Source organism: Puma concolor, chromosome C1 (genome assembly GCF_028749965.1).
Source record: "Puma concolor isolate L17-30 chromosome C1, mPumCon1.1.hap2, whole genome shotgun sequence".
Taxonomy (NCBI): Eukaryota; Metazoa; Chordata; class Mammalia; order Carnivora; family Felidae; genus Puma; species Puma concolor.
The window spans coordinates 72,158,534-72,170,190 of record NC_141674.1 but is presented as its reverse complement, the minus strand read 5'-3'; the positions used below and the strand labels follow the sequence as shown (position 1 = coordinate 72,170,190).

Here is an 11,657-nt window from a genome sequence, read left to right as displayed (position 1 = left end):
ATAAAAGATTTCTAGTTTCAGTGGTGACTAGGTTATATCAATTACTAAGAGAGGGAACACAGGCAGAAACAAGTCATATGGAAAAACAAGTTACTGATGCAGTAATTGAGTGTTTGAAGCTTCATCAGGAGGCTCCACATGGAAAGTTTAAGAGCCAGGTGATCTGGTCCAGAGCTTGGAGTGAAAAATTGCGGCTGGAGACACAGATTTGGGAGTCACAAGCATAGGTAGCTAATGCCATGTAAAGAGATGGGCTGATTTGCAACTTTGTAACACCCTCTACAAAATTATATTGTATTGTTGAAAGATGGCATAATATGTTGGGACACACCAGCGCTTAAGGGCCATACAGGGCAAAGCAAGAATGGAAGGAAGCTGACAATGAGAAGCCAGAGAGTTTGAGACCCGCTGAATTGTGGATGCAATCAATCCAAGAGGAATTTGATTAAACAGAGTTGTTCAGAGTCCACTAGAAATGAGGTCAAGCAGGAGAGGATTTAGTTTGTGACGTGATAAGTCCACAACCCATAGAAGTGTTCCAGGACGACTGAGGCAGGCAAGCATACTGAGTAATCTTGATTTTGAAGAAGCGATGTAGTGGGATCAGAAGAAATCCTGGTGTCTCTGAGCAATGGCTAAGGTGAAGCGGCAGTGAAAAAAAAAATTCTTATTTCTTGTCTGCCTTTAATAAATTCTTATTGAAAGCTGAGAGCTTTGTTGGGACCACTGGTTCAGGACCTGCCTCTTCTCAGGGTTCCTCGGGAAGGAGCATAAGCAGACCCTGCTCGGCAATGTGCGCGCCTCGCCTCCATCCTAAGACCCTGGCCGAGAAGCAGGAACGCGTCGTATCCGCTGGGGGGCGTAGGCCCCGAACTCCTCTGCGAGACTTGGGGCGGAGCCAGCCGTGGGGCGGGCTCTTGGAGCAGCTTCCGGTTTCCGGCGGAGCCTACAGTCGTCGCTCGCAGCCGTCATGGCGGCCGAGGAGAAGGATCCCCTGAGCTATTTCGCGGCTTATGGGAGCAGCAGCTCAGGCTCCTCGGGTGAGGAGGATAACAGCGAGCCGGAGGAAACAAGTCGCAGGGCCCCAGATCCTGCGAAGTCGGCGGGAGGCTGTGGGAACAAGGAGGAGAAGAGGCTGCCGGGACCCGACGAACTATTCCGGAGCGTAACTCGCCCGGCCTTTCTCTACAATCCGCTCAACAAACAGATAGACTGGGAGAGGCACGTCGTTAAGGCGCCTGAGGAGGTGAGGTTCCCGACCCGATTTCCCGGTCGTAGTCCCGGCCTCCGCCCCCTTCCTCCTGAGCCCTCTCCTGGGGACCGGCAGTCTGTTCCCCCACACGCAGTCACCTCCTGCGGGTTGCCGCACCGCCCCCTCCCACCTCCAGCCCTGGGGAGCCCGGGTCCCCTTCCCCAGCCTGGTGGGTGTCGGACCGACCCGCAGCCCCCTTCCCCTTGTGAGGAGACCCAACCTCCGCGCTCGGTGCCCCGACCCCGCGCTGCGAGGACTAACGGTGGTGACTCCCCCGCCCCCCCCGCTGCAGCTTCTCCCCGAGACCCCTTCCCTTTGACGCCGAAGTGCCTGCGGTGCTGCCTCCAAGACAGTGTCTGCTGCAACCTCCTGAAGGGGTCAGCCTTGCCGTAGTATCTCTGAGACTGGATTCTTCTTTGGTAATTAAAAGTTATTAGCTTTATTCATATAGGGAACCCTTTGGCTTTCACTTAACAGTATTGTGATTTTGATGGAAAAAAAAAATGTGTCTTTAAACCTTAAGAAAAAAAAAGTCAGCCTGAACAATAAGCGAACGGCAGGGAGGTGCATGTGCCCATACGGATTGTAGGAACCTCGGTTCGTCACGGTGCGTCTTAATGTGTTTGCTTAACAGCCTCCAAAGGAATTCAAAATATGGAAGTCAAACTATGTACCACCTCCGGAGACCTACACTACTGAGAAGAAACCTCCCCCTCCAGAGCTGGATATGGCAATAAAATGGTCTAACATATATGAGGACAATGGTGATGATGCCCCACAGAACGCTAAGAAAGCTAGGCTCCTGCCTGAAGGGGAGGAGACAGTGGAATCAGGTAAGGCGAGTCAGACTCCTGTGATAATACCTTTTGGTCCCTGTGATGAGTTTTAAAAGGAGACATTTAATGAGTGAAATTTAAGTCTAGCGGTTTAACAAATTAATTATGGTGTATGACTATTATTTTTTGCTGTATTTTTGAGAAAAATCCTATATGGCTTGGAAGTGAGGTCTCTGAAAGCTCAACCAGTAGTATTTACTGTGTTTTAGAAAAAGATCATGTTAGGGGCACCTGGGTGGCTCAGTTGGTTGAGCATCCGACTTCGGCTCAGGTCATGATCTCGCACTCCGTGAGTTCGAGCCCCACATCAGGCTCTGTGCTGACAGCTCAGAGCCTGGAGCCTGCTTCCGATTCTGTGTCTCCCTCTCTCTCTGTCCCTCCCCTGCTCACACTCTGTCTCCCTGTCTCTCAAAAATAAATAAACATTAAAAAAAAAAAAAGAAAAAGATCATGTTATTCAGGCTTTGAAGCAAAATCCCTAATATCCCAACCAATAGTATATGTGATTTATGGTGCCTTATTACAACAGAGTCCGTTAATGCATGGATTCTTTCTTGTGATTGCAGCTTTGAAGCGCTGAAGGCTTCATTTTATATTAAAGCAGTCTGATTTGAAGCCAAAATTAGCGTGACAAAGTGAGTTTAATTGAGTATCCCTGCGTGGTAATAGGAAGATAATGACTTAGTTGTTTATGGTATCATAATTTCATCTCTTACTTAGAGTGTAAGTAACCACGGTAATCTCTGCTTACACACTTTTACCCTAACCACCTCTCAAATCCCATCCTTCACACTGCAGCTAGTGATCACTTCCTAAAAGTCCTATCTGATTATGTAACTCACCTGCTTAAAACCCTTCACCAATAAATAGCAGAGTCAAAGCCTTCTGATGGCCCTGCCTTTCTCTCTACCTGTATTTCAAATGGTGCTTTTTCTAGCACTTTAAGATCTTAAAATTGAAAACTGAATAGACCATGCTATCTTACGGTTTCATGCCTTTCAGTATATGTTGCACATTAGTCTGGAATGTTCTTCCCTCCCTCCTTACCTTTGGCTGGTAAACTCATTCATCCTTCAAAATCCAATTCAAAGAAAAAAATGTCAACACCTTCAAAGTATTTGTTCCTCTGTACCTTGTATGTGCTAATGCTGTTGATTGTATTTACCATTCTTTATGAGATGATTTGTTCATAAATCTGTCTCCTTTATGAAAAGGAGTTCCTGTACAGTTTATAGTACATTTTAAATACTCAGTGGATGAGTGCCTGGGTGGCTCAGTCAGTTCAGCATTAGACTTCGGCTCAGGTCATGATCTCTTGGGTCTGTGAGTTCGAGCCACACATCACACATTGGGCTCTGTGCTGAGAGCTCAGAGCCTGGACCTGCTTCGGGATTCTGTGTCTTCCTCTCTTTCTGCCCCTCCCCCACTCATGCTCAGAGGTCTCTCTGTCTCTCTCTCTCTCTCAAAAATAAATAAACATTAAAAAAAATTTTTTTTGATACTCCATGGATAATTGTTGAATTATACTAAATTTTTATGAAAAGGCATGCCAATTAAACAAATTTCTGACGGTTTCATGAATCAAGGGCTACTTAGCTCCTTTTACAACCAGGCAGAGTGTTTTAAGAGAAAGGATAACTGGTAGTTCTTCAGTTTTGATTCTACTTGGCTTTTCTGTTTCTTTTACTGATGTCACAGTGTGGATTAGAAGTCACTAATGAAGGCATATCTTCAGTAAATGGCATCCTTTTAGAGATGCCAAAATGAAGTTGGCATTTAAAAAACTTCATAGTAGGGTATTTTATGTAATTAATAAAAACACTTTTGCATAAATAATGTTTAATCCTTACAACACCTTGTGAAACCACATAGGGAAATATGGAAATGAGAACTTCATGTGACTTGTCCAGTCACAAAATTAAAAAATGCCAAGCTGCAAATAGGTACTTTCACACAATTTTTAGAATTCATTGTCCTTAGCAGCCTAGTACAGAAATGGTACATGATTCATTGTTACTATTTTATAGACAAGGAAACAGTCTCAGATTAAAGAATTGGCCTAAGCAAATTCGCACAACTAGGAAGAGGCAGAAAAAGAAAAATTCAGGTCTTTAAATGGAAATGGTGCCTCATTAATTTGGGGTTTAGTCTCTTACTGTTTTGCAAGCTGTAGTGCTTGTAGCTGTTTTGTAGAAAGTAAGACCACTAAAGTTGATATTCAAGCAAGGTACTATAGGTTGGTGCTCTTTGTTCCTATATGGAAAAAGTGAGGGTTATATAGCAGGACAAACAAAGAATTGTCTTTTTTCCAGCTTGCTTATTGAGTTCAGATAGGTGTAGGAATATTGTAATTCCCATAGATGATATCTGTTCTTTTGATTATATGATAGTCCTCCAATAGCAAGTGTATATGTATACAATATCAACAGAATCATAAGGTTAAAAGTTTAATCCTGGATCATAAGGTTAAAAGATAATCCTGACATCTTTATTCTTTTTTTTTTTTTTTTTAAGTTTATTTTGAGAGAGAGAGAGAGGGAGAGAATCCCAAGCAGGCTCCACGCTATCAGCACAGAGCCTGTCAAGGGGCTTGATCTCACGAACCGTGAGACCGTGACCTGAACCGAGATCAAGAGTCGGACACCTTACCGACTGAGCTGCTTAGGTGCCCTGATCCTGAAATTTTTAATTTGGACTCTAATGTTGGTTAACCATTCAGAATCCCATACCATGTTCACAGAGTCACTATAAAATTAATCATTTTTTACCTGTATTTTTTTAACTTATAAAATATCTTGTTTAATGAATTCCATTCTCTGAAATTATTTAATTTTTAGGTTATTAAATTATTTTTACTTTTCCTTCTCATTTTTTTAAATGTTTATATTTGAGAGTGAGAAAGTGGGGGGAGGGGTAGAGAGAAAGGGAGAGAGAATCCCAGGCCAGCTCTGTGCTGTCAGTGCAGAGCCCAGCACGATGCTGGATCCCACCAACTGGGAAATCAGAACCTGAGTGGAGATCAGGAGTTGGTCACTTAACCACTTAACCAACTGAGCCAGCCAGGTGCCCCCTCCTCATTTTTTGGACTTTAGCCTTTTTTTGCCAGTTAACTTATTCCAGATTTTTTCAAGTTTTTTTAAATATTTATTTTATTTTTATTTTTTTAAATTTTTTAAATATTTATATGTTAGAGAAAGAGAGAGAGAGTGCTAAAAGGGAGGGGCAGAGAGAGAGATACAGAATCCAAAGCAGGCTGTAAGCACAGAGCCTGATGCGGGGCTCGAACACACAAACCTTGAGATCATGACCTGAGCCGAAGTTGGACGCCAACCAGTTGAGCCACGCAGCTGTCCCAATGTTTATTTTTTGAGAGAGTGTGATTGGGGGAGGGGCAGAGAGAGGGAGACATAGATGAAGCAAGCTCCAGGCTCCCAGCTGTCAGCACACAGCCCAGTGCAGGGCTCAAACCCAGGAACTGTGAGATAGGACCTGAGCTGAAGTCAGGTGCTTAACCAACTGAGCCACCCAGATGCCCCCTTTTTTTTTTTTTTTTTTTTTTTTTAAGATCTGGGAAAGATTCAAAACTCACCAAGTCTTGCTACTTGACAGCACTTCTTGTTTGGTAATTGTGAAATGCAGATCACTAAGGCTTAGATATTAATTGTAGCTTTATTGACATGTACTTAATCGTGAAATCCTAGCTAAAGTAGCTAATGCTTTCCTTTTCTTTTTTTTTTAAAGAATTTAGAAAGTTCATATTAATGTAAATTTATTTACCTCAGGTGGCATGAATTCCATATAGAAGAATTGCTTCCTTACTAGTGCATCATCTGTGATATATGGCACAGACTAGAAACTCACTAATCTTGATAAATGAACATTTCAGGGTGGTTTTGTTTCTTTTGTTTTTCCTGTTCTGGTTTTTAAGGTGATGCCTTGTTTTGTCACTAGGTGGCATTAGCTCTTCAAATTACTGATAGGAAATCATTTTTCGATCCTCGGTAGTTTGTGTTTTTGTTAATCCAGTAAATATAATTGACAGATTAAAAGCAGAACTGTCTCAGGATCATCTTTTTAATATGTCAACGGTGGATTTTATAGCAGAGTTAGAAAGTAATTTCGGTTTTTATACTATTGAAAATAATCTCAAGCAATGATGATGATTAATTTAAAAAAAAACAAAGGCCTTGGAGTATTCGAGCTGTGTGCCACATCAGTTGGTTTGTACATTATTTTTGTGTATATATGATAAACTACTGATTAAAACCCTCGTTTGTAAATTCCTATGATGATTCAATTAATTTTATTCTATCTTACTGCTTATAATATAAATATATATATGTAAATCCATAAGTGCTTTATGAAATACAGGAATAACATCGCCATACTGAGCTTGAAGATGAATGCAGATGAATCACCTGCAGTTGTTTCTAATTATTCTCCACATCAACAAAGGAGATATTCTGAGTATGGTACAGTTAGGAGAAGGGAACTGAAGGCTTAAGGTTGTAAATGTATTTCCTCCATAAGGAGTTTAGGGTGTGATATCAGCAGCTTCCCCAATTTTTTATTTTTAAAAAATGTATTTATTATTAATATTATTATTATTATTATTATAATCCCAACATGGGGCTTGAACTCATGATCTCAAGATCAAGAGTTGTATGCTTTACTGACTGAGCCAGTCAGGTGCCCCTGCTTCCCCAGTTTTTTCATATAAAGGCCCCTTTCAACATCAAAATATTTTATAGACCACCATATGATAGTTGTTGAACTTTCGGTATCTGTTGATTGAGAAAGTAAAGCCAAAAATGCAATGAGTTCAGTAATGTGCTTAAAATAAATGTATATTTTAAAATTAATTCCTTCTACATAGTATTCTATCTAAATGGAGTTCTTAAAATAAAGCCACACATTTGTTCAGAGAGAATACAGTTTCAGTGAAACATCTACCTGTGAGTGCTTTTTAAATTTCAAAATAATAAGAATGGGGGTTGTAAATAGAGAGGGGAGTTGTTCTGTGAGGAGAGAAAGCAGATTTGAAAGGAAAGAACAGCTGATCACTGCTTAAACAGTGTCATGGTTGGATCGATCCTCTTGGTAAAAAGAGTAGAATGTGTTCCATTGTTACAAGGTGTAGATTATTTAAATATATACAGTATATAAGCTGTAGAATATATTTGGGATAGCTTTTTTTCAGAACAGATCTGGTTTTCTCATTTTAAAGTACCTGAATCCAGCACTAACAGGTCACTTTGTGAATTTTGTATAACACTACAATTAATTTCTTATTTCTACCTGCACTTTAAAATCAGAGATCTAAAAGTTAATTTTTGGTTTTTATTAGGATACTGAAAGAAACATAAGTTGAAGATAATGATTTTGGTCTAAAGTCAATGAAATTTTAATACTTAACTTTTTTTTTTTAATTACTGATTGAAACTTTTCCTTTCCTGTTTAAAGATGATGAAAAAGATGAGCATACTTCTAAAAAGCGCAAAATAGAACCAGGAGAACCGACAAAGAAGAAAAAGTAGAAAATGACAAATCACAAGAATTTCTGGACTGCGAAACTTGTTGAAACGGTTTTTTGGGGCAGATTAAGTTGATATTTTAAATTATTATGAAACAACATCTCCATGAAAGTACATGTTAATTAATAAGTATTGCTATGGGAACTTTCCACTGTAGAATTCATTTTTTTATTTAAAACTTTATTTAAAACTCAAGTGGTGATTTGTGATTGTGAAATTGACAACACTTGGAAGCATTCTTGCTATCACAGAGTTGGTGACATACTTTGAAAGTTTTGTCACATGTCGACATGCCAATGTTCTATGAACCTTTTATAAAGGAATATATTTTTAAAGTAAATATATTGTAATGTACTGTGAACTTGTAGGGTGCTTTTCAACAGTGTTTGTACAGTGTAAATAGATCATGGAAATAAAATTACTTATTCAATATTGCTATTGCATAACATTAACATTTGAATATTTGTCTGTGACAAGTAACCTCTTTGCCACATGGTGTTTTAATAGTAGGTATTACCATTTAGGGAGTGCCTCTTGTGTTCCAGGTGCTTCGTGGGTGCTTTTTCTCTGCTCTTCAGACAGCCTGGTAAAGCAGAGATTAGTGGCTTCATTTTGTAATAGAGATTAACTTATTCAAGTTTCCATAGCGAGTGAGCAATGATTTTGTGATTTAACTCAGGATACTTGACTTCCAAAATCATCAAATTAAGCCACCTACCCACCACTCAAAATTTAGTTGTCTTCTAAAGGAATTGCACTTGTCCTCTCTTCTAGGTACTCTCTGTGGTAAGTAGGGAGATCTTCCTCTTCCCTGATTGTATTACTGCACCTTGTCATGTAAGTCTTATGTGATGGTTTTTCCTTAATTTCCCTGTTAAATAGTTTGCTGAAGATAAGGATTCTGTATAAAGAATTGCCAGATGTAGCAAACAAAAATACAGGATACCCAGTTAAATTTGAATTTTATAGTAACAGCATGTTTTTGTATGTGTAATATTTGGGACAGCTTACACTAAAACTTTATCTGAAACTCAGATTTAACTGAGTATCTTGTGCATTATCTGGCAACACTACTTCTATTGCATCATCTTTACATGGTTCCTATTTTAATGCTTTGCATATAGTAATAAACAAGAAAGCAAGGGGTGGTCGAGAAATGAATAATCTTTGATTTTACTTCTACAGTCCAAAATGCAGTGCCCTTATTTGTAGCATTTTAAACTATAAAAAGGAGAGGTTATACATTGTATCAGTCATTTCATGATTCGTAATGCCTTTAAGAGACAAGACTTAATTACAGGACCTGCACATTCAGTGTATGAGAAAAAGACTTTGGTCTTTGAGTTAAAAAAAAAAAAAAAATCCCCAGTCCAGTTGTTTTTCTCAATACTGGAAACCAGTATTTGAAAAGCTGTAAAATTCGTGTAGTTAGAACATGGATTAAGTAGACTAAAATTTGTAAAAGTCATTAAAAAATACGATGCTAGCCATGGTGTTTTGTGGAATGAGGAAGGAACATAACAGTATGATGGCTTCAGTAGATCTCAGACTTAAAAAAAACTAATTGTGTAGCTGCTTATCCTCTAGGTTTATAGCTATATGATTCCCAAAATTGAAGTCATTTGTAAAGCAAGAAGTTTTTAGTTTAAAGCCTTTGTATGTGAATAATTTGGAGGGCTACGGTATCATATTAAGGAATGGCATCAAGTGATAAAGCATGACTCCAGTATGACACCAAACTAAACAAATAGAATTATAATTCTGAGGCTGTGATTCCCAGATCTGGAGAAGTCTGTAGTCTGGATACATGTGTTAGTAGAGCAGGTATCTCAAGAAGCTACCGAAATACAAGATTTAAAAACTAGCATGAAGGCACACCTCATACAAAAACAAAACAAAACCAGCAAACCACTGTCTGGAAATCTAACCTCTTTATCACCCATTGGTTCAACTCCCAGCTCTCATTGATTTGTTTATGACAACAAAAGCTCATTAGATCAGTCCCTACTGGTGCTTTGAGCCCCCCTTCTAGAAGATAACCGAATTGGGGTGGCGGGGAGGAATAAATACCACTTTATTAGAAGAGGGATTGATACTTTAGACAGGACAGGTAGTGGCTACACTTGTGAGATCATTACGTAACCGGCTGGGAGATGTATACCTATGTGAGTACAGGTCAAGGTAGTTCTAATTTAGGAAGAAGGAGGCTAAATATTTTTGAGCAGTCTGAATCGGCCGTATGTGTTTCATTGGGTTTCTTTTCAGAATATGGCCAAAAACAAAAGGGGAAAGGGATCTCTATCCAAGTTGTTTCTTTTTTTAGAGAATCAAGTCACTTAATATTCCTGACTGTTTCCTCATCTTTAAGGAAGTGAAGCCACATCAGGCATAAATGGCTTTCTTTTGTGCAAGGATAAAATTTGAGAAGAACTAAGCATTTGTGGGTCATATTTTAAAATTCAATGTGTGAATAGCATTATGGAGTTATGTGGAAAACATTCTAACTGGAATCGAAGAACATTGCTGAGAAAAATTGACACTGCTTTTTAACCATTAAAATACAAATATTACTGGAACTTATTTGCAAACTTGCAACTTCCTAGTTTAAACCGTTAATGCTATGTAGTGCTTTTGAGTTCACAAAGTTGAATCATAGCATTTTATTTTCCAAAAACCTAATGAGGTAGGTTTTATCATTTCCAAATTACGGAAATTGAAAAAACAGACCCAGCCAGCGACAGCAATATACCCACAACTATGCTTAGTTAGGTTCGGGATCTGCAATCCCATTCCATGTAAGGTTTATGGAGTACCTCTTGGTGTAAAGCATTGTGTTAGGAACAAAGGGTCCATCTTTAAGCAAAGTCACGTTGGTAGCCATTAGGAAGAAGGACATGCAGGGACTGAGTCTGACCAGCTGCAGCAGTTCAGTAGAGCGGTAAGGGTCTGCTTGAACTAAGGCGTCGGGAGAAGAGACGGGGATATGAGGAATAATACTGCTCAGCTGGATATAAAGGCAGAGTGAAATTTTCTTTTATTGCCAACACTGCATATATTTAATTAAAATATAAATGGGCTAATGCAGGTTTGAACATGACCTACGTATAAAACATGTTGCCACACCAGACACAAAGCCCTACTAGAGATATTTTTAAAATATAGTTATTTTTACAGGTATCTGAATAAACTCAGCAACTTTGAATAAGTCAAATTTTTGACTAATTAAAACCATAGCTGGACTTTAAAATATGTCATTGGTGGTATTTTGGATGTTCGTGTTTTTGTGTCCATATTGAACTGCTCTATTTTACTACTCCATTATCACTTAGTACAGAAGTTCCAGGCATTCTTAGAAAAAAAAAAGTGGTAAATTCCCAGCAAGTGTTTTGGACTTTTCATTAAATTCTAAAGCTTTCTCTTTTTTCTTTACACAGTTTTCCCAATATGAAACATGGCATTGCATTGTAATGGAAAAAAAAAGAAAAAGATACCAAGAAGCATTTGTATGTATAGTCCACAGAAGAGGGACTCTGCCTGTTCTGTCATTGACTAGAACAATGCCTGGCACATAGAAGGCACTCGATATAACTCCTAATTGGTGATGGTGAACTGAATTTTCCCCCTCTGGTTTAGGGGTGATCCTCCAGAGGCTGTGTTTCCAGTTATATAGGCCAATAAATCTTAACAACTTAAACCAGTTTGAGTTCAGTTTTGTCATTTTCCATCCAAAATATCCTAATTGATGTGAAACTCTACTCCCTTGGTTTCTTATAAGGTCCCATGTTATCCTGGTTCTCTTCTTTATTTCTTCTCTCTGGCTCCTTCACTTCTGGTTGCCCTCAAATGCCAGTGTAGCCTATGTTGTTGCCTTCTCGTTGTCTACACTGGTTCTTGACAATTTCAGCCAAGTTCACGACTACCACAGTAACACTATGATGGTTCCCTACGCTGTATGGTTTGTCAGAATGTTCTTGTAAAACCCTAGATTTGTGTATCCAATTATACATCTCTGCTTGAGTCTCAAGGGCCACTCAC

At 39.1% G+C, this 11,657-nt stretch overlaps 1 protein-coding gene across 1 annotated transcript; it reads left to right on the top strand.

The window, feature by feature from the left end:
• Positions 1–933: 933 nt before the first annotated feature.
• Positions 934–11,316, top strand: CC1H1orf52 (chromosome C1 C1orf52 homolog). The gene is made up of 3 exons (XM_086717438.1): positions 934–1,246; positions 1,887–2,085; positions 7,552–11,316. Exons 1-3 carry the CDS (start codon positions 971–973, stop codon positions 7,623–7,625), a joined length of 549 nt encoding a protein of 182 aa, XP_086573564.1. The 5' UTR covers positions 934–970; the 3' UTR covers positions 7,626–11,316.
• The last annotated feature ends 341 nt before the right edge of the window (positions 11,317–11,657 follow it).